This window comes from Trematomus bernacchii, unplaced genomic scaffold (assembly GCF_902827165.1).
Source record: "Trematomus bernacchii unplaced genomic scaffold, fTreBer1.1, whole genome shotgun sequence".
NCBI lineage: Eukaryota > Metazoa > Chordata > Actinopteri > Perciformes > Nototheniidae > Trematomus > Trematomus bernacchii.
The window spans coordinates 15,546,528-15,570,908 of NW_022987648.1; the positions used below are offsets into that span (position 1 = coordinate 15,546,528).

The window sequence follows — 24,381 nt, forward strand, 5'->3', positions numbered from 1 at the left end:
CTCCCGAAAAGATAGGCAGATACAGTGTGGTTTATTAAATTACCATGTGAACATCATCATATTATCATCCGCCATTTCTGCTGCATCCATCTCTTCTGCCTCAGAGTCAGCTCTCCAGATCAAATATAAATTGATTGAAGACTGCAGCTAAATGTAAAGCAGCCCAACACTTCTTTGGTAAATCTGTATTTTGGAGCTTTTTAGCACAGTGGAAACACATGACCCCCGGATAAGTGTTGCACCGATCACAGGTTTAACAAATGAATTTAATCAGATTACCAATTAATCTCATCTTGTTATGGGCTGTTCCCTCTCAGCAATGCAGTTTAGATGCATTTAGTTGGGACAAATCCCTGTTTGGCAATCCTGGCTATTAAAATGTCCTAGATTTATTTTTTTCTTGGATAAATAAAACAGTTCCTGTGTTAGTATTCTGGCTCAGCGTTGTTTTAAGACGACCTTAAAGTGACACTCTGCCTTTTTCACCATTTGCAAGTCTCAAATATAGCTTTTTGTAGTTTCCTCCTTTAGGGAATGCTGTGGTTCATTTGAAAGTGTCATTTATATGCCATAATTATATTTTTACTGACAAAAATGCCTTGAACCTATCATAATACATCTCTGTGACATATAGCTCTGTTATAAGCAGATATTTTGGTTCGGATGGTTTTGATTGCTCAAGTAAGCAATAACATGGCCACTGCCACAAACCTGACTTCAGGAAGGGAATAACGTTCACAGAAGCAGTATTTTTGCAAACATCTGTATCAAACTGAGCTCATGGGGGCACAGTGAAGATTGAGATTTCAGTTTCTTTAGAACGTATCACACTTTGAACTTATTGTAAGTGACATGAACTTAAACTCAAGGAATCAAAAACTCTTTCCAGCTGCCTTTGGGGATACATGTTTGACACTAGATCTTGGGTGGAGTATCACTTTAAAGTGAGATTATTGCCTTTATACCTACTCCAGGAAGTGTCGACGGCTGATTATTTACTTTCATGACTTCAGCTGAGTCTGGTGCTCCATATCCGTGTCTGCTCCGTGTTCCAAACACTGCCAGCCTGCTCTGCACAGCATCACCCACACGACTTTAAACACTGATCTTGATTTATGTTTAGGTTTTTTTTTCTCAGTGGACCAAAAACTTTGAAAATTAACGTAAAGAGTGGCCCTGCTCTGGTCTGGCTGGTAAGCCTCATTAAAATGTTATTTGGTCGGTGGGAGGGGGCTGGCAGGGGGAAACATTAGCGGTTCCACTTGAGCACACCATAAAGTAAAGTCAATCAGCGATTTGACATGGCAGACCACCAAATGTATATGATTTCCCCCAGCCGCAATATGCATAAATATGCTTCTTGACTAATGCAATAAGCACATGGAGGTTCGGGTAATATACCTGACTGTAAATTATCTGGAGAGTGGAAGCAGCTGTCACCAGCTGTTTATGGTGCACAGGCTGATCACACTGGTTTCCAAATTCCTGTTTGTTTTCACTTCTTTCATTCTGCTTTTCTATCATTACCATGGACCAAGACGCTGAAATAAAGTGTCAATCTTGATGTAGTAGAAACCGCTTATGGTGATTAATCGTTTATATAGATCAAAAAGCTTGGCACAAAATCATTCTTATACAAACGCTATTTAAACAACCTGCTTATAGTAGTCAAGAATGTTGGTTTGTTTGATACATTACAACATATGAGAAACATGTTGCATTTAATATTTATCTTTGTTCTTGGCATGTATAGCCTACACATTATTTTCAGGCCTGTTTAAACTTCAGAAATGTACTGAAATCCCCGCCAAGCTATGGCTAACTGTTTTAGTCTAAATTCTAATTTGAACTATAACACAATACATTTGATATATCTTAATAAACGGTGCTGTACTATATTATATTGTATTTGAATTATGAAGAGCAGTCATTTAATTTGCACACTAATTAGACACATATTTTGGTCTTATAGAGATCCATTCGACCCAGACAGACTTCACTATAAGAGGTTTTGACTGTATATGATTTTAATACAAATTGCCCATTCATATGTGCTTGCAGTCATTTTTCTAAACATGGTGTCTCCAAATGCTCTATTTTCATAAAATGTCCTAGAATTTTCCAAAATCCCAGCTGATTATGGCTGCACATACAGTAGCAGTGTTTCCCATAGGTTTACTGCTTTGGGGGGGTGCTGCCTGGGGAGGGGGGGGGGGCATTGGGATATATTTTTTTTAAATCCTCTGGAGCAGAGAGAGGAGCTGTGGATTATTGTTATTGATTAATGCATCAGTGTTTCTTAGGGTCAAATACACTAAACTCACAACTTAAAATGAAAGTGTTTAGTTTATTTAATAAAAGAGCACATGTTCAATGTGAAAAGTGACAGTAGATATAGATTAGTTGCAATTTGGTGCTATATATAAAAAATTAAAATTAAAGGTGGGGTACGTAATTTTGGAGAAACCAGCTCGAGTGCGCTAGAATTTGAAAATACACAGCCGGAGAAAATCTGCCACTTCCTTACAGAGCCCCTCCTCCAACACACACGAACGCGCACATGACCAATGAGGGCACGAGATAAGTTTGTGCACAGATGGAAGGCTGACAGGCAGCTAGGCCATCCAATCATTTTAGCCGGGCCGTGGTCGTGCTTTTTACAGTACTACGGCTTCCACAGATGACATTTTTTTATGGATTTTTTGTCAAAGCACTTTGACAATTCATTGCTATCGGGATGTTAAGAGCATTCCATGGAATATAACAAAAAGTGTATCTCGAGCCGGTTTCTCAAACTTACCTACCCCACCTTTAATATAGAAAAAATGTATATATATATATATTTTTATATTATATTTTATATACACCTTGAATTTCAGGGGGGGCACGGGTCTTCGTTGGCGGGGCGCAGCGCCCCTCCAAGGCAATGGTAGGGGAAACACTGAGTTAGTATATTCGCACTGAGTTGCTTTCTTGCGGAGAGTTTGGATATTAGATCGATATTTTTTTTATTCGAATTTCTTTTGAAATTACCTTCTAAAAATATTTTTATAATTATCTCAACAAGCATAAATTGTTTTAGGAGGAGCTAAGGGGTGTAACTATTTATTTATGTAAGTGAATCCTTCCTTCCAGCAGGGGCTTGGCTTTTGTATTCGTCATGCTAAGCTAAGCTTTATGCTAAACATGTCTTGTCTCTTTACTAGCTGTGTAAGATACTTAATACACAGTTATCAAATCAAATCAAATCAACATTTACTTTTGCCCTAAATTACAAAACAAATCCTCAAAGGGCTGAACAAAGCAAACTAAATATGAATATCATAGCACAAAATGATAGAAAACAAGTTGAACAACAACATAAATAGTGCCATATGATAAAAGCATGTGTATGCAAAACCAGACAGAAGTGATGCTAATGTAGCCAGAAATGGCAAAAGTACACACATCCTTTACTCAAGTAGAAGTACAGATACTTGTGTTTAAAAATACTCTGGTAAAAGTAGAAGTACTGACTAAACTTCTTTACTCAAATAAAAGTATGGACTTCGTACTTGTAAGTGTTTCATAGAGTAACTGGTAACTGGACCTCACTTTATATTAATAGAACATTCTAGATCTTCTATTTCAAATTGTAATCATGTCATCGTTAGCTAATGAATGTTCCAACACAGTACAACAACCATTTAGAACACAAGCAAAGAAAAACAAAGTGGGGAAATAAACGCCTACATTGTAGATTCTAGGGTGACTATACGTCTTCCTTGGAAACAACACAACAATTATTATGGTAATGCTTTAAAAAAACTGAATTGAAGTGAGTTATATGGTGAACTTTATTTAAAATTGTGGGATCAATTAATAAACAACCAAACTCAATAATTGTGTTTGTGTGTGTGTGTGTGTGTGTGTGTGTCTGTTTGTGTGTGTTTGTGTGTGTGCAGAATGATAGAGACAGCAAGTGATGGCATGATTGCCTTCGAAAACCAAACAAATTAACACGAAGTAACAGTATTGCTGAAAGCATCAAGCGTAACAATAGTTTCCTGAACCACACATCGCCAGCAATGCCGATCATTTCGAATATCACCCTCATATACTGTATGACCATGGGTGAGGGAGATTAATATCTCTGCTGCTATCAGTATTGTCGCTAACTTCATCACCTGTCTCTACCTCTTACGCTTCCTCCCTAACATCCTCCATTCTCATTGGTCCCTCTTGTTTAGAGAAGGCCAGGAAATGATGGATACACGGATCGTGTTAAAATCAATAGGCACGCAATGATTCTAAATAATAATGATCACGCCACTAAACGCAGATTAAAACTAAAGTAACCAGCCTGTTTTGAAAATGTAAGAATTAGAAAGTACGGGTATTTGTGTTAAAAATGTAAGAAGTAAAAAGTCGTCAGAAAAATAAGTACATCGTGGAGTAAAGTGATACCAGAAAAATGTACTTAAGTACAGTAACAAAGTATTTGTACTCCACTACTTCCCACCGCTGAATGTAGATGGGAACTAGTTGACATGGAAGATGTGAAGTTATGAGAGTGTTATCAATGTAATCATCTAACTCTTAGCTTAGCGTATTTCCAAAAATCACTAATTTCTTGTAGCGGTCCAAACAAATACTCTTCCCAAAACATCAAACGCTCAGTCCTACACATTTTCTGCTTCAGGCAAACAATAAATTAATCAGAATCATTTAATGTTGATAGACACTACTTTAACCACTGCAGAATAATTACTTATTTTCCTCAGGATCTTTCCCTTATGATTTTATTTTTCCATTGGTGCAGCAGTGCTCTTAAAAAAGATATACTAACTATTATACCTGCTGATAAAGCTAGTTGCACTGATGACAGAAACTGTATTTTAATTCCTTCAAAACAGCACAGTAGTTTTCAGTAAAATTGCAGCGAAGTCTGATGGAAACAGTTGGAAGTGTAAAGACGGTTCATGCTGCCCTGCAAACAGACACATGTTCTGATCCAAACACATGACCGCAGTCTGTACCTGTTCTCCTGCTGTTTGATGTGTTTCGGCTGTCAAACGGGGATAAGTGTGTGAATGCAGTTGTTGTGTAGAGGGTGGAGGTGTAGCTGACTGGCAGAGGTTTAATTGGTCTCATGGTTGGCACTCCTTGCCCTGAAGTGGCTCTCTATGGCCTCATTCTCCGTATTTTTAGTCAAGCCAATCCTCTTAAAACACAAAAACCAGACTCTGAAGAGACAAAGACACACAATTCTCCACACATTTGTTTGTGTGTGTGTTATCAAAATAAATGGGGGAATTTGGAAACATGATAAGAGTCAGACCTTAATGCTGCCCGAATGCCCCACAGCAGCTTTACCTCCATTTTGAGTGCCAGACAGAACGTTTTAAAAGCCAAGCAAGCTCCTACACACATAATCATTTAAATACTGTAAGGCATTAGGGAAATTGGCACAATGCATACTAACAGAGTGTAAATCCAATGGCAGGGGGGATATCGTCCATTGGAAAAAGAAAATATATTTCACAAATGAAAATAAGGTAGCATTGTTTGTTGCAGTTGGTAAACACCCAGCATTCACAGTTGTGTACATGTGTGTGTACTGGAAATACTCTGGTTAAGGCAAGGGGTAGAGACAGGACATGATGTCCTCGTAATTTGGTCACAAACAACAGCAGCCTGTTGCCGTTTTGTGAATTTGTCTGAGGATTTTGGTGCCGGCCGTTAGAGACAGACATTTCAAAATCTCGTTGTCTCTCCAGTTGGGTGTTTGTCTTCTTTCTGATGTGTAGCAACTGCAATAGAAACGTCATCAATACAATAGAGAATGAGAAAAACAAGAGTATCTGCAACAAATACAGACACTAACATCTCATAAGTTATGATTGAGAGTTTCTGCATTTTCTTTGGGATTATTTTGCCTATTATATTAAATATAGCTTTGTAAGTGTTGTTGAAAGTTCAATCATCTTGAAAATGTATTTAAAAATACTTGTTATTTTAATTCATTTTTCGGTAAATGAAATAATAATACGCAAAAACTTTTGTGGAAAACTAAATGACTACATCAGGACACAAAGGTTATCTTATGTAATTTGAAATTGAGAAGTGGTTTGGCTTTCTGAACCCAACGTGCAGTAGCAAGCCGCTGGGTGAGATCAGGGTGGATTTGATTTACTAATGCCTGAATGAAGTTACTCCTTGTGTCCTAAAGTCTTTTTCCAATGAAATTATCTTTCATTTGATGAAACATCTAGTTAATATGTCACATTTAATGATCTATAATTAACTGGGTGTTGAATGGGCTGGAAAATGTTGCGATTAGCAATTTTCCATTTGGTCTGTAAGCCATTAACAGAATTCTGTGTCTGCGGTGATGGTTGACAAATCTTGGATGGACAGATGAAAATAATTTAATCAACTATTTCATTAACCTCTGACATGATGTATTAGTGGCTCATTACTTTTTTTGATATGTATTTCATCAGTGCTATAATGGTGTTTGTAGGAGTGGACAAAATAATAGATTTTGCTGTTTATAATCCTGTGTAGTTATTCCATTATCTAATTGTATACACTTTATGTTTTCAAATAATATTTTTTGTCTGTTAAACTAAGAGCATTTCTGGAAAGTTATATTGCACCCAGAGGCTGTTTGTTTAGATGTATCACATACCATTTCAATGTTATATTGATTCCAATGATTTTGCCAGTTGTATGTTTAACGCTTTTAACCAGGCAAAAGGAATCTGTCTAGATATCTTGATTTATCGGCATAACTAAGATTAACATATTTGAGTCATGCTGACAGTCCGGCTCAATTGACAGCAAAGTCAGTCCACCTTTTATATTCAGACTTCAACAACTTTTGCATTGATTCCAATGGAACCTAAACTCTCTATGCCATCAACAGGTCAACGTTTATATCCATGAAACATCAACATGTTAGCATGCCAACATTGGGGTTCAACTCAAACAACTGATTTGCCTAATAAAGTCTCACAGAGCCAATAGCATGAATGTTAACCCGCAGTCTGTATCAAAGCAAGTTCATATATTTGTACTTCCATACCCTTTAGCGCTGGATGGTCCGATCCAGATTCCCTTTAATCAGATTTCAACGCAGATGGTTTGTAATAATAAAGATTCAACTCTTCATCAGTCAGTTATTACGATATAAAACTCAAACTCTGAGCCATTCTTACCATACATCTTTATTAATGTATACATTATGTACAATAATAAGTTATATATACAGTTATATTTTGGTTCTGTAATGAGTTTGCATGTGTTTCTACACATTTTACTGTCCATTATGTGCCACTGAGGTAAGAGATCCACTTTTGGCTTGTGTCAGCAAAGCATACTGTGTGCCTGTATTTGTGCTCTTCTGAAACAGGGGCTTGAGACCATTTCATTTCAATTCAATCCATCGATCATTTACAAAAGTATAAAACATCATAAAAAGAACTTCTCAAACCTGTTTTGAATTAGAAGACAACCCTGCTCGATAAAAGGCAGAATATTTAACCATGAGCTTTGACTCAGAGTTATTAATTGTAAAGAAGTGCTTGGTAAACATGCATATTAATTCATTTAAAGAACCAGAGTCCAGCCCCAGTGTTTGCAATGCAAAATAGGAACAAACGTTAGAAAAAGAACATGGCACTTGTGTTTGGTTTAGCGCAGAGCTATCATGGGACATTATGCAGACAACATCACGCTTCAGATAAAGATCAGCCCTATTCCAGAGAAATTAGATGAAAGTCATTATTGGCTTTGCTTGTTGGACTTTGGAATTTACTGCTGAGTTTGGATGGTTAACTTCTACAGAAAGCAGGATGATAGCATCTTACTTAATGCATCATCACTATTAATTCAACTAAGATGAGAATTAACGCTCTTAAGTTTAACTTGATGCTGATCTATGCCACCCTCAGTCTCTGTACGTTCAACTCTCGACCGTCTTCCTCTGCTTCCTCGAGGTGTACGACCCGAACAACTGCATATTGTTCTCATTTGCCACATGGGTCCCACAGGGGAGAGGGGAACTTAAATCCTGTCTGAGCATGACTGAGCCGACCACAAAAGCTGAGTAAGGTCAGACGTTATGAGAGGACCGTGTCGCTGCTTCCACCACGACCGGCTGCATTCTTCACCGTTCACAGTGCAGCAACCCCGGGGGCACTTAGTCATGCCTGTCTTGTGGCATCTCTCTTTTTAATGCAGGTTTTTTTACAGCTTTTCCACTGGGCTTTCAGTGGTTAAGTGGCCCTAAATGCTTAATTGGGTGCTGGAAATCACAGGCACTTTGCACCCGCTCTGTAAACCACAACACTTCAGCCTATTAGGGGCCCGGGGAGCCACACGCCAAATAATTAGGGCTGGCGGCAGCACTAGACCGCAGAATTGGGGTAAAAGAGGTATAAGGGGGAGAGGAAGAATTATGGGGGGGTCACAGACTGGGTCACTGCTGAGGAAGCAGTTGCTGTAAGAGCAGTGTATGCTGAGTGTGATAAAGTGGAGGGAAGTAGATTTGCATTTGGATTAAGACAAAAAACATGGGCAGCATTGTATGGGATTATCACCAACTACACTACCTAAAGTGTTTAAAGCATTTTTTAATTGGTTGAATTTATATGTTCATATGGTAATCAATTAACAGAGCTCAGTTGGTGTTTTTAAATGAAACACCATCACAGAACCAATCTTAAAATGGACATTTAGTTTGAAAGTATCAGCCTAATGTCTATAGAAAATACTGTTCTGTAATATTGAGTAACGTTGACACAGGAGAGTTTCTAAATTCCCAAATTCTCAAACCAAGTTCACCCTCTGAAAGTTGATCTGAGGAATACTTTAGTGTTTCCGGCTCCCCACAATGATTGCATTTTAAGTAGGGAGCTTATATCTGCTTTCTCTGACTGCATGATGACAGCACAGCCAAAGTTATGAATGTGAACTAATGCTGCGGTCAAACAAGGTTGCTCGAATACAAACGTCTAGTTACATCAGCACTAACCAAAGTATGTTTGCCCTGATCTGGAGGTTCAGTCGAAGGACAACTAAGAAGGCATCCTCATTCCTTCCACTTCTGATGCACTTTTATAGCGGTGTTCCTACAGGAAAGGCACTTAGCCGGCAGTAACTGCTCAGTGATATTCATTAGCACATCATTACATCTTTTTATGTGATTTGTTTAAAGAGCAAGCTTAATTTTGTATCAAAAATGTGGAAGAAAAGCTGTGATTGTGTTGCGTCCAGCGCACAGTTAATCCAGCTATTTCTTTCCAAACATTCTGTAACATTTATGGAAGACAATATTTTCCAAACTAGAGGCAAACTTAGAGAGTACAGATTGTGGTCTTTCTCAAACTCTGTATCATTTCAAAAAGACAGAATGGTAAGGCAACACATATCATTTCAGATGAAAAGCTTCTTGACGGATAAAAACCAGGATAGGAAGGAAAGGATTGTGCACAGGGAGGTCCACTGGCATTCTTCATGTGATGGGGGTCAGGTGTATACTGTATGTGCCGCCTCTTTGTCAGAGCAGTATCTGTCCCTACAAACATGTATACTGTAAGGCATCCAAGTCTTTTAAGTCTCTGCTCAACAACAGTCTTTAGACGCTGGCGCAGCGCTGGGATGGAGACGGGCATGGGGTTGTACAGACCAACTGGCTGTGAAAAGTGCTATTGCCCTGGCGACCTGCAGCCGCCGCCATCTCCCCGCTGCCCAGCACGTCCGAGCAGAGCGACTCCACGGCGTCCAGCCTCTCGATCTGGACCAGGCGGGTCAGGAGGTCGGGGATGCTGTAGCCCGCCGTGCTCACCCTCTCGAAGAGCTGCAGGCCGTCGCTCATGCCACCGATCTCGTCGCGCTTCAGCCCGAAGCTCTCGGCCAGGTGCCTCCACGTCTTCACCACGGCCGCCTCGCTGCTGTAAGACGAGCTCAGCATGCGGCTGGCCTTCTCCAGACAGTCGAAAGGAAGCTCTGTGGGGCTCAAGCCTGCAGAGGGACAGGAGGGTTAGAGATGTCAGTATTACAAGGACAGTCATTTACATCAAGATCCGTCATTTTTAGCCATGCTAGTGGTGAGATGTGAAGGGTATCAATCAGTCAGTTAATAGATGAACCATCTCGATCTGAACTGAATATCAAAACAAATAATGGATGGTTTGCAGTGAAATTTGGCCCAGGTATTCTTAGTCCCCTGAGGATGTCCTTCGACTTTGGTTTAAAAAGTGTTGTTTCCAATACTTAGGAAAATACCTAAATACTTGCAAAACTCTGCTGCACATTGTGTTTACTGCAAATTATCAAATGTTAGCAAGATAACACCCTACACTAAGATGGAGGACAGTTCTGAATTGTATTCACTAGTGTGAATAGTGAGGTCTTTCTAGGCCAGTTTAATTTCCTAAAGCATAAAGTCATTATGATTTCTTACTTCAGCAGAGTTGATACAAAGATTTCATATTTAGTGTTAACAAGGTTAAATGTGCCCACAATAGTGGCAGTTATCAGTTCTTCATTAAAAGGCTTGGTGAGATGGATATTTGCATCTGTGTCAGCGCGACTTACCCTCTGTCACATTGCAGGCTCTGCCATACAGATCCAGGATCTTTTTTCTTCGACTCTGTAGCATCTGTGTGCAAAAAGCACACATTATGTTATTTCTAAGATCTTTTGCTGTTCATATATTTTTACCCTAGTAACGTCTTTAAAATATCTTCTTACCCCTGGGGTTTTATTGTTGTTGTTCAGTGCATTCACAGTGCTGATGTGGTTGGCGCTGGCAATGTGGTTGACTTTGCCGATGTGGTTGGGACTCGGGGTGTTATTGGCCTGCCCGTTGGCGTGGGCTGGGGCCCCGTTGCAGGCTCGCTCCCGATCCAGGAGGCCCAGAGAGAGCAGGCAGAGGTCGGGCTTGTTGCCCAGGTTGACGAGGCAGGGGTTGGGGGTGTTGGTCTCGGCTGAGCCTTGCTTGTCAGACGCCGCCTCCTCGTCGCTGTCAATGCTACGACTCAACAGCTGCTCGTTCTCGGATGATGCATCATTTTCACTGCAAATACAAACACATATATTTAAATATATTGTATGTGCACATACTTATAGTTATCCCATAAAACAGCTGTTTATCATTTAGGATCTCCTGCCAGTGTTTAGGTTTTCCTTTGTTCGGCGCATTGTAATCAGTTAGCTCTAAAGATGCTTGTGGGATGATTTTTGTTACCTTTGGAAAGAGCAGAGCTAGCTGTTTCACTGTTTTTTGTCATGTATTCATGCTAACCCTTGATTTGTGCAACTCTCAAGGTTGTTCAGGGTAGGTATTGATTCAGAATATCAGCGAGTTTGGCCAGAGTTCTCACCAAGATAAAAAACAAGTTTTATGCTAGGCTAAACTAACTAGGCTGCTGGCTATAGCTTCTAAGTTTATGTACTGAAAGGATGAACAGTAGTTTCTAACATATACTGTATACGACATATTTTCTAACTGTTATACAATTACAAAGAACACATTGAAATACTGTCCTCAGGTTACAAGGAAAATAATTATTAGAATTTTACTTTTTAGTATAAAATGTTTCAGTTAAATGTGTCCAGCTTCTGACAAAAATCTAAGAAAATAGATTTGAGATAAACCCCAAATACACTTTGTTGCCAGTTTATTGGATACCATATGTATTCTAGCTAAAACTGAAGCATTCAAATAGAATTGGTCCTATGTTCATAAAAGTTATACAGTTTTGCTTTGTCCACTGATTTGTATCAATGAGTGTAGGCTAAATATTATATCAGCTCTTAGTTTAACCAATATAATTCAACAGTAAACAGCCCCAGAAAAGTAAATACAGTGTTTTTCTGGTGAGAGTCACAACTATTGCCCACAGGATGACTTGTGTCTTTGCAAACGTTGTCAAATGAAGATGAACTGGAGAAGAATGCTGTTGTTGTTTCTAAGCTGTTCCTGTGATTGACTGAAATAGCCCTGCGTTTTACAACATGATACCATGTAATATCATTTGATTACCTGGCCTCTTCCTCCCAATGCCTGCTCAGGATTTTCTCCCGAAAGCACCTTGTTGACAGAGATGCTCACAGAATGCCATTGTGTTCGCAGTCCCACACTATCTTTACGAGCACATACACACAAAATGGCATTGTTTCCCGGACATCCAACACCCACTCTGGCAGCTAAAGCAGTGAGTTAGCACATCCTCTGGCATGCTGCTATACCACACTGTGTAGTGCTATTGATGCCCGAGGTGTGTGTGTCTGTGTGTATGTGTGCGTGTGTGTGTATTCCCCTTACTTGATCCATAAATTGAAACGGTGTATCAATCTAAGCATGTTCACTGCAGGCACAACATTGAGCACAATGGCTCACTGTAGATTTGTGTGCAATATGCTATCATCTATTCCCACACTTCTCTTTGCACACTACCCATTAGTGCCTATAAAGCAGCATTGTCTGCACATGAAGGATGAGATGTATGCAGTTGAAAACGAAGGTGAGAAAACTGTCGTCTATTGTTGTCTGCCAGGACGAGCTTTCACCTAGTAGTGGTTTTAGGCGCAGCCTGGAACAAATATCCCTATCTGCTTAGACAACGTCCCCCTCTGTTCTTATCTCAGCGTCTGTTAGGCTTCAGGGCTCATCTAAGCTACCTCTACCGCCCCCGTTCCTCCTCACCCACCTCTTTGCCTGCTCCAAAGCCACATAATAGCCGTCTGCTTCATTAAAAAACCAAAAAGAACCTCAACTGTACTTTGTTTAGTACATGCCTTACACACACACACACACACACACACACACACACACACACACACACACACACACACACACACACACACACACACACACACACACACACACACACACACACACACACACACACACACATACACACATACACACACACACACACACACACACACACACACACACACACACACACACACACACACACACACACACACGTACGACACTGCAAACATATAGGCCAGCAGCAATGCTTCTACTACTGCAGTGACTTGTTCTGTGGTGGCTTAATTACGGGCAGATGCTGAAAAAAATGATAAAAGCTTCTTTCTGTTGTGTAAAGCCTCTCTGACGCCACATTCAAGTGCCAACACACACATATAAACACACACACACACTTGTACATAATACACACTCAAAGATAAGGACCCACTGCTGTACATAAATGACATACATATCCCATAGTAGATTCCACAGTAGATTTCCCATACATTCAGTGTATGCACAGCTATGAAACATAACACACTCACAAACTTCAATGATGCATACATATACATAGTTATTGCAGACCCTAAGGGTACATTTAAAATAAACGACACGTTCGCTTTAACTTCTTGTCGTGAGATGTGTGTTGATTGCACAATGTAATGGAACCAACAATAATACCACTTTGAAACACTAGGGGGTAAAAGTTATCTGTAATATAATTAAGTGCACTGAACATATTAGCCCTTTTTCCTTTGTTTGGTGAACCATTTACTTCAAACCTCAGTATATACTGAGCATGTGGCTGGTGGTGAACATTATTAAGAACACACTCTAATAATGTATCAACTCCATCATTTCAAGACTTAGGTACTTCTTCTCTAACCTTAACCTGACAGAATAGGTCCTCTTTGTAATCGTAAAGCCTTGTAGAAGCTTTTTTTATGTCCCTTAAAGTGGACCTATCATGCTATATTTGAATAATATAGTGTAGGACCATACCTATATAAGGCATATTTATACTTTTTTCTTTTTCAAAATACCAAACAGATCATGCATTTTAGCCATGCCTCATTTCGCTCAATTTGCACTTTTTTAGCTCTGTTTTTGCAAGGGCTGATTCTGTGATAACAGCACCACCTACAGGCCTGGCATATGTACTACAGCGTCTCCAGCGCTTTCGAACGGCAATGGCCGTGGCTGTCTCCTCCTGATTGGTGGAGTTGGCCCAATAGCCGTAGCGCCACTGTCCTGACGTCAGGACAGTGTTCAAATCTGGATCAGTTTTGATCAGATCCGTTGCAGCCCCTTTTTTAGAGATTTGGGTATGGAGGAAAATAGAGAGGGTTGTGTTTTCTGACACTTGGTGAGTTCCCTGGAACACCGGGGACACATATTCATGTATAAAAGACGTACAAAAGTGCATTTTGCATGATAGGTCCCCTTTAAGTTTTCTTCACTTGCTCATATTATGCTTTTAGACGTAAAGAGTAGCGGTGTGGTGAAGGTATGTGTGAATCAGACGTGTTGCTCACCTTTTTACTGTCTTCTGAGGAGCACCCTTCAGTTTGTCAAACTCATCTTTCTCTGAGTAGATCACCACATTGTCTATAAAGGGAAAATAACAGGATATAGAGGGTTATTTTCTCACAATACAGAACACACAGACAATTCAGTAGTCATTCCAACACCTGGCATCATTTTGTAAATGAGAATATAATTACCAAAATATCTCACATGAGAGAAAGAAGTAACACTCCTTTTTGAAATGCAAGTGTTATATGGTAGGTTCTATTATAGTAATACAAATAGTCTAACATTCAAAACATCTATTAATTCTGATCCAGTTGATTCTTGTTTTTTGCAAAATTAGATTGCATTAAGCCTACATTTTTTAATAGATGTTTGCAAAAGTAGAGTACTATTCAGAGTGGACTGTTGGTTGTGTCTTGTTTGGTTAAACTGCACCTGCTGCTGAGCTGGGCAATGTGCGAGAGAAGTTTATGGGAAAATGAAAAGTACACCACATTGGCTAACAGAGAAAAGAAGAGAGGAGAGGGCAATAGTACAATATGTCAAATCTGACCCTTGGGGCTCTTTTTCTTTTATCACACAGTGAGACCGGATTAAATCTACATTTTTAATAGATGTTGGCATGATTTTAGTACACTAAAGAGAAGTGGTTCCCGGGGCTAAAAGGATGTACACCTCGCACAAAGGAACTGCAGTCGCAGCGGTGTATAAAATGATTACAGTGGCTATTATGTTAAATTACACTTCTATCATGGACACTGATGGGAATAGACAGTGTAATGAGTGAATGCCTAAGTGGAACAAATGCTGAGTGTGTGTGTTTGGGAGAGAAAGAGAGTGTGTGTGTGAATTTAAGCCTCTGTGTCTTTCATCCCACAGCCTTATTAACTCGGTGTCAACATGACTGACAGCTAGCTCCGGTAGAGCTCCAAGCAATGGGCTTCTCTCCCAGACACACACACACACACACACACACACACACACACACACACACACACACACACACACACACACACACACACACACACACACACACACACACACACACACACACACACACACACACAGAAAAGTACTTAACAATGCAGGTATTTATTTTTTAATCATACTATAACTACTTTATTATGTTTTTTTAGCGATTACATTATTAAGTCAGAAACCTCGTACCACATAATGTGTTTGTGGCCACAGATACAGTAAGATGTGTGTGTATGCGTGTGTTCTTCAGCATCTGCACCACATGTGAGTGGTTAGTCAGTCAGTCAGTGTGGAATTGAAATTGAACAGAGCATCATTGTCAGGAGAAATGGCGCCTAAAGCAACGTATGGCTTCAGCTTTGGAAGCTTCACATTCCACCACGATGTACTCATCATGCTGCGGGTCTGTCAACACACAAGCACTCACTTGCATTTGCATACATTATGCTACAAACCCTAAATATGCACATTAGTACTGGACCAACCCGCTAAGGCAACACTATTAACATTGAGATGTGTTTTCAGTTTGCTGCATTAGTCAGTGTTGCACATTTGTTAGACAGATCTTAACTTATTATGTTTAATATATGTAATGTAAAGCGCTTTGAGCATTTGGAAAAGCGCTAAAATAAATGTAATTAATTATTATTATTATTATTATTAACATGAAGGGAGAGTTAGCTTAGTGTCTCATAATTCACACATCGAGGCTGCTCCAAATACTTTTCTGCCTGCAAAGAGTACAATTCTAGAGAAAACACTATTACACAGTGTGAAATTATTGCAAATATATAGCTTACAATTTTTGTTCAATAATATAATCAGCTGAGCCCTACAGAAAAGAGTTGGATAATACTTTTACAGTCATAAGCTCATCCCCGGATAACGTTCAGTGTTCGGCTTAACGAATAAGACAGACGTACAGATACCTGAATCCATGTTAGAGAGGATTTTGCTGCAGGATTGAGTCAAATTACAGCGTTACTCTAATCACTGCTGGGTGTTTTCTGTTCATGCATGAATTAAATTGAGTAAATTATGTGCTGTGACGCTATTTTGTAGATAGTCGTTAAAAAACATAATTATAGTAGGTTTTGTTACTATAATTATGTAGCTTAGTGTGTCTTTGTACTGTTTGGTGTGTATTTTTAAGTAGCTTAAACTGCATGTGTTAGCAAGTGTATATTTTGTAAGTTCTCTTTTTTTTAATCCTGCAATGTGCGAGAGAAGTTTATGGAAGTATTGAAATGATCAGTTTGTGACTGTTGGCCTGTTTATTTTTACTTTACAGATATGAAAACACTGACAAAGTTGGAGAGCAAAAAACAGATGGTCTGCACATAAACAATCATTAAACTATTGTATGTGCATGCTTTACTTTTGATGTTTGTGTTTCTTTACAAGTACAAAATATAAATATATATATATAAATATCATATAAATATATAATATAAATATCTTACACTATGTACTCCATATGATCCCAAGGAGGTTACTATATATGAACTACAGCTGCTTTTTTAGTACTGCTATAAGTACTGTTGGCCTTAACTGTCGACCCTTGGTTTAAGAATGAACCAAAACATAATTATTTCTAGTCTCCTAAAACATATAATAGTGTTAGTCATTTCCTGCACTCGCCGACTAGTATGTTAGTTATTAAGGAGATTTTTTGAGTATTTTATTTATCTTTTTTTTTCATTTAAATATCGTCACTTGTTTTCTGAATCCTGGATTAAAGCCCTTGTCCATGTGTATGGCCAAAAATGTGGATGATGTTAGAAGGATATGAACAACAATATTACTTATGGTTCATGGAAACAACATATCCGGTAAACAATCCAAACCAGGATAAGGCTCACAACCAGGATACTAGGGTTGATGTAAACAAGACTCCCAATTATCAGGCCAGAAACACAGGGACTCCAAACAGCATGCGTGAGCTCATTAATGATGAAATCTGTGTGTGTGTGTGTGTGTGTGTGTGTGTGTGTGTGTGTGTGTGTGTGTGTGTGTGTGTGTGTGTGTGTGTGTGTGTGTGTGTGTGTGTGTGTGTGTGTGTGTGTGTGTGTGTGTGGTGTGTGTGTGTGTGTGTGTGTGTGTGTGTGTGTGTGTGTGTGTGTGTGTGTGTGTGTGTGTGTGTGTGTGTGTGTGTGTGTGTGTGTGTGTGTGTGTGTGTGTGTCAAGTCTCACCGGGGACATCTTTCTTGTCTTCCTGCTTGTTGGTCTGACCCTCCACTGTCTTCACAACTTGCCCTGAGCAGCATGCTGTAGAAACACACACATAAGGAACGTCATATAACACAAATTACAGATCCTTGAGTGTGTGTGTGTGTGTGTGTGTGTGGGTATAAATATATCTTACCCTGGCCACTTGGTTTGGCCTTCAGGATGTAAAACATGATGATGAGGACGATGGCGATGGCCATGATGAAAATAGTTGACATGGCGATAATGAGAGCTGTTGCGAGGTGACTTTGTCCGGTGGAATCTGAAACATGCAGGCATTGACGTAAAATCATATTAATTATAGGGGTGTGTGTGTGTGTGTAGTGTCTGTGTGTGTGTGTGTGTGTTTACCTTCTGGAAGGTGAGGGAACAAAGTAGTGCTGCCAGGGTCAATTGTAGTTTTTTCCTTTTTTACGCTGGTTGACATGCCTGTAAAACACAAGCAAACACATTCTTTGTTTATTAGTTTTGGATTAGTATAAATATATTTGTGTCCTATATACTTGTATATCCATTTTAGCAAAACCTTAGCCACTATCACAGGGCTATGGGCTTACAGTAGAATTGTCTCATAATTATTTGTGTGAACATAAAAATAATTTGTGTGTAAATCTGTGATTTGTAAATGTAAAACACCATCCACAAATGCATTTAAAAGATTTGCAAACTCACAAATAAATTTGCAAATGTAAAACGGATCTGCAAATACGCAAAATATTTTTACCTTTCCGCCGGTCTCGGCTAAAATCTACTCGTGTCACTCGGTTATTTTTGGAAACCACGTGATGGCCTGCTGATGATGACATTTCCGCATGGTTTTCAAAGTAAGAGCATGATGGTTTGTTTAATGCGCTGTTTTTTTAATGAACAGCGGAACGTTAGATGCATTCTTTATCACCATCATGTTATAGTGATACAGTTAGTTTGTGTTACAGTAGTTTATTGGTTCAACTTTCTTCATTGTTTTTTGTGTATTCAGTCAAGCGGGTCAAAGTTACAAAGCACTTCACATCTTTTTAATCGGCCTAGTTTTACCTTACCAGTGCAGTGGTAAGGTAATCTGTAGAAAAGCACCGTATTTAGGTCAGCCTTCATAGTAAGGCTACATTAAATGTTATAATATTCATCGTTTCCTTTCTACTGTATATGCATATATTCCTGTCTATTGCTTTCATTTGTATTTAATGTTATTATGTTTATACTTGTTTCCACACAAGTATAAACAATTTGGGATGAATGAAGTATATATCTATCTGTCTGTCTGTCTGTCTGTCTATCTAACTTTCTATCTATCTATCCATCTATCTATCCATCTATATATATATATATATATCTCCATCTATCTATCTATCTATCCATCTATCCATCCATCTATATATATATATATATATATATATATATATCCTACCTACCTACCTACCTGTGAAGTGCTTTGTAACTTTGACCCGCTTGACTGAATACACAAAAAACAATGAAGAAAGTTGAACCAATAAACTAACACAAACTAACTGTATCACTATAACATGATGATGATGGTGATGAAGAATGCCTCTAACGTTCCGCTGTTCATTATAATACAAAAACAGTGCATTAAACAAACCATCATGCTCTTACTTTGAAAACCATGCGGAAATGTCGTCATCAGCAGGCCATCACGTGGTTTCCGAAAATAACCGAGTGACACGAGTAGATTTTAGCCGAGACCGGCGGAAAGGTTGTCTCAAAACTCTGTGTGTGTAAAAAGACGATCCGCAAGCAGAGATATGAGATCCACAAGCGCATTTTTGGTCGACAAATACAAAATGGATTCACAAATGCCTGATCGAAAGTTGTAAATGTTAAAGAGATATTCAAAGATCTTTTTTTTATTTGTAAAAATATTTTGCGTATTTGCAGATCCGTTTTACATTTGCAAATTTATTTGTGAGTTTGCAAATCTTTTAAATGCATTTGTGGATGGTGTTTTACATTTACAAATCACAGATTTACACACAAATTTTTATGTTCACACAAATTATTATGAGACAATTCTACTGTAAGCCCATACAGGGCTAACACACACAGTTTTGAATAAAGGACTTTTTTAAGTCTTTCAATTTGTGAAGAGTAAGATGAGAAAAATTATGCCACTTTCAGAGTTATATGAAGCTACCACCAGCAGCTTCATAGCTTAGCTCAGCTCAAAGACTGAATCCGCAGGGAAACAGCTAACCTCTCTCTGAAGTACAGATTAAAGATCCAACATGTACATTACTGAGCTTTAGCGGTGCTTGTAGGCAGATGTAGATACCTTAGAACAGAGTCAGGCTAGATGCTTCTCTATTTTCCAGCCTTTGTGCTAAGCTAAGCCAATGTTACATTACTGGCTACTGACAGTAGCTACATATAGGTAGGTAGGCACATGAACATCAAACCTACACTAGAAGGTGAATACATATTTTCCAAAAAGTAAAATTATTGCTTTAAAGTTGGATGAATGATGTACCACTTTCTTGTCGAGATGAACCAATACTGTATATCAGAAAGCTTGAAGGAGAAGGCACCAGAAATACTGTCAGTCTTTGACATGTCACTGGCATATCATAAAACATGCCATCTGTCACTGGTTATGGCATGTAAGCTTTGGCCTAGCATTTTATTGACTTTTATTCCCCCTAATAGTGTTCCATGACATCATTTTGAAAGCCGTTACATTTAATAAAAGCAAAGGAGCTTCTCTAACATCTGTCCTTAACTTTACCTCTCCCACCACAGTCAACAAACTCATGTTTTGGGAAGTTTGGATACAGGGCGGAAGCTACCCATCCAAATCTCTTTCTTTTTATTTTATTTTCCATGGCTCCCAATATCCCCCGCTGCTTTTTCCCCTCTGTCTTATTTTTTTGATTATTCATGGGCTGTTTTTCCTCTTTCTTAATGGAGCTGTAAACGCCTGGCAGCTCATAAATCAGTGCTTTTAATCAGTCTTTTATTTCTCCAAGTTGATACACTGTGGACCTCTTTGGCATGTGCCCTGCTGCTTCCTGTGGTCTCAGCCTCATGTCATCACACACACACACACACACACACACACACACACACACACACACACACACACACCACACACACACACACACCACACACACACACACACACCACACACACACACACACACACACACACACACACACACACACACACACACACACACACAACACACAACACACACACACACACACACACACACACACACACACACACACACACACACACCACACACACACACACACACACACACACACACACCACACACACACACACACACACACAAAAACACACACACACACACACATCAGTGCCCTGTGGCTGCAGACATTAATTCGGGGTATGTGTTTACACTCTGGATAAGGATATGAGCCTGAACTGGAATTCTGTTTAGCCTCTTGCGGTTTCATCTCTTAATCATGTCTCACAGGCTCAACTCACAGATAATTCTGCAGGGCAATCTTGGGACTCGGCTCCAAACAAACTGTTCAAAAAAGAATCAAACATAAATCAAAGCATTTTTGTTTGAGCTAACAATTGTGAGCAGGGATGAATCGAAGGTTAGATTCTGATTAATACCTCCGTGTGAAAATGTGTTATCAAGCTATGCAACACTCCGTAAGAACAAATAAGATTCAATACGTGTTCTTACACATTTAACACATTAGGATCTCTGTTCATAGTGAGATAAGTATTTCAGTTTGTTGGCGCTCACTTGGAAATGGCTTAAAAAGTCAATAAAAAAAAGCAAAAATGGAAATTGAGCGACAGGCCCGCAGACCATCTGCCTTCCAAAGAGTAGCATTGGCGCAAGCAGTAACACGCTAATCATCTTTCTTTCTCATACCCAGTGAAGTTTTAATTATCACAGACAGAGCGCGGCAGGAGCCAGGGTAATTTACAGATTACACGGCGAGTGTCAGCCTGCCTTCACCCTGAGCGAGGAGAACTCCCAGCTTTCAGCTACTTCTTTATTTACTGTTGGGGGCCCATCGTTTTTATGTTCTCTAACATCTAAAGAGGGTTTGATTAAAATGTACCACAGCCTGACTTACTACATAGGGAGAAATGTAGAATGCTCTCTGATTTTATCTTTCACCCACACTAATCAAACATTTTCAGAAATCCATACTTCTTTTACAGCTTATTGTCTGTATTGCATCTCCTCATAGTGGATTGATGTAACGGCGTTACCACCTACCTAGTTTGACAAACTGTCAGGCTCTTCTCGAAATAAATTATTTTACACTTGAGTAGTTGTACATTTGATATTTTATAACTGGGTAGTATGCAATCACTAATATCCAAAAAGTATCTCAATAAATGATTAAAACTGTACTTTGAAAAAGAAGCAGCAGTCAACAGTAGGCTATATTAGCTTAGCTTAGCATAAGACTGGAAGCGGGGAAACCCTAGCCTTTCTTATGGTAACACAAATACCCTAACAGAAACACTTAAACTTGCATGATAACATGTTGAACTTTATCTTGTTTGTTTAAACTATACCAAACCAAAGTATAAATAAGAACTATTTACCTTCAGTCAAAGCCAGGCTACATGTTGTCAGTGTTTTTGCTAAGCTAAGCTAACCCAGCTGCTAGGTGTAGCCGTAGGCCTACTGTATTTTGATCAGATGGATATGATAGTGGTTTCAATCTAATGCTCAGTATAGGGAATAAGTTATTTCTCCAGACATCCATTTATTCCTTTCAAACAAGCAACTTGAATATCTGTCAGGACAAGAATTTGCAAGTTCCAAATCAATTTCAATATGATATAACATATAATTACTTGCCACACTTGTTGTGTTACATCATTATATGTCTCTTGTTTGCACTTCTTCACAGCATCAATTAATCACTCATAACTACACCTGAGAGGAGGAATTAGGACACTGTTGAAAAGCAAGTGTCTATTCGCACACACACACACACACAGACAGACAGACAGACAGACAGACAGACAGACAGACAACCGACCGACCGACAGACCGGCACACGCAGACACACATATTCCTGCTCCTACTTCCCCTCTCCTCTGCAGGCCTGGGCTGCTTTTTAGTTTTTTTGTCTTTCAAAACACACTCATTAAATATGACATAATAACAATACCATTCATTTCCTGCCTCTTCAATTACACTGACAGGGGGTTTATAGCAAATGATTGGCCCATAAATATAATTCCCATAGCAGTTTAAATCAGTGGGGTACAAAAACACTATTGTTTTACTAAATGTGATCAATCCGTCACAATGCCCTCTGCGGACAAACAAACAGTGGACAGAGAATATTTCCCTCCAGATATGCAATAAATACGTATAATATGATATATAGTATGAAACATTTTAAAATGCGAGAATAGAAGTCTACTAATTTCAGCACCTCTGAAAGACTATTTTCAATTGTTACAAATATTTCATTTTAAAATCGTTTTGAGTGGCCACTTTTAGACCTGAAAGACCCTTAACTACAGCATCTAATACTATTCTATAATTGATGTCTAATTTTCAAATGTTATGGTGCATTTAACTATAGCTCAGGCTCTTAGTCTTTAAAACAGGGCAGAAGATATGAATGATTACTTTTTTTTCATTATTCAGAGTGTCCTAAAAAGAAAGAGAAAGTTTCAGAACGATTTCCTTTAAATTCCTTTACGTACAAATGTTGTATTGACTATACGAAATAAAAATCCATTGGGAAAAATTACTCTTTCTCAGCGGTACCACTGAAAATTGTTTATTTTAACATGGAACAAGAAAATAAGGGCTGAAACATGTTGTGCCTATCTAAAACAAATCAAATAGTTGGCTTACTAGCTTCTACACGCTAAAGCAACTAAAATCTCTCACCAGCAAAATACCTCGACAGTTAAATGCCATTTTACGTTTCATTACTATATACGATACAGTATGTATTATCGTTATAGTATTACTATTTCGGCGATTAGATAAAATATAAATTATATTTGATGCAACTTTAGTTACATTTCCATGACTTTTCCAAAACTTTGGGAAAAATATTGTTTTCCATAACTTTTCCAGGGCCTGGAATTAGCATTTTGAATTTCCATGACTTTTCCAGGTTTTTAATGACCGTAAGAACCCTGCTTGTAATAAATTATGATACCAATTCATGATTACAATTATGTATTCGGACAAACCAACAAAGAGTAGGTTGTAACCCTTTTTTGCTTCCTACAGCATTGCAAGGTACGGCATCAAACTTGCCTACAACTTGTATCATATTTATGGTGTCAATATTATCATTGCATTACCCTAACCATCAAATATAAAATCCTAAAATATCACAAACTTATTTTTGCATGACTGCAACTTGACAATTTTATCGCCAGAGGCTGATGGTGACTGGTAGATGGAAAATGGAGACAACTTCTGGTAAATATTATCATCCAAAGACATGCAAACACACACACACACACACACACACACACACACACACACACACACACACACACACACACACACACACACACACACACACACACACACACACACACACACACACACACACACACACACACACACACACACACACACACACACACACACACATAAATGCATGTACACACAGTGTCAGGTATGCAGGGTAATCAGTGAGGTTATGGATAATGTGCCAAACACCTCTCAGCAGAGATGCAGGGACACCGTCCCCTTTTTCTTTCCTCTTATTATAAAGAGAACTTTAATGTTTAGTAACTTTGAGACCAGCGGAAACCAGGTTATGTTGGGACAGAGATAGCTATGAAGATAAATGTTGACAGGAAAAAGGGGGAATTCATAGTTGAAAAGAGAATACAAGGTTGTTTGTAGGAAAGGTTGAGAGCCAGCGGAAGGAAGGGGAGGGAGA

The 24,381-nt window shown here is 38.9% G+C and overlaps 1 protein-coding gene across 3 annotated transcripts in view; it reads right to left on the reverse strand.

Moving 5' to 3' along the window:
• Positions 1-7,198: 7,198 nt before the first annotated feature.
• The window catches only part of edar (ectodysplasin A receptor), a 36,836-nt gene continuing 19,653 nt past the window's right edge, over positions 7,199-24,381 (reverse strand). The window contains exons 5-11 of one of the 3 annotated variants that reach the window (XM_034134590.1): positions 17,843-17,920; positions 17,628-17,753; positions 17,456-17,530; positions 14,287-14,359; positions 10,741-11,065; positions 10,585-10,639; positions 7,199-10,008 (exon numbers count right to left, since the gene is read on the reverse strand). In XM_034134590.1, the coding sequence (XP_033990481.1) occupies positions 9,623-10,008; positions 10,585-10,639; positions 10,741-11,065; positions 14,287-14,359; positions 17,456-17,530; positions 17,628-17,753; positions 17,843-17,920 (1,118 nt within the window). In that variant the 3' untranslated portion in view covers positions 7,199-9,622. Of the gene's footprint in view, positions 10,009-10,584; positions 10,649-10,740; positions 11,066-14,286; positions 14,360-17,455; positions 17,531-17,627; positions 17,754-17,842; positions 17,921-24,381 lie in introns of all 3 variants that reach the window. The other 2 variants (XM_034134589.1, XM_034134591.1) reach the window with 2 other exon arrangements.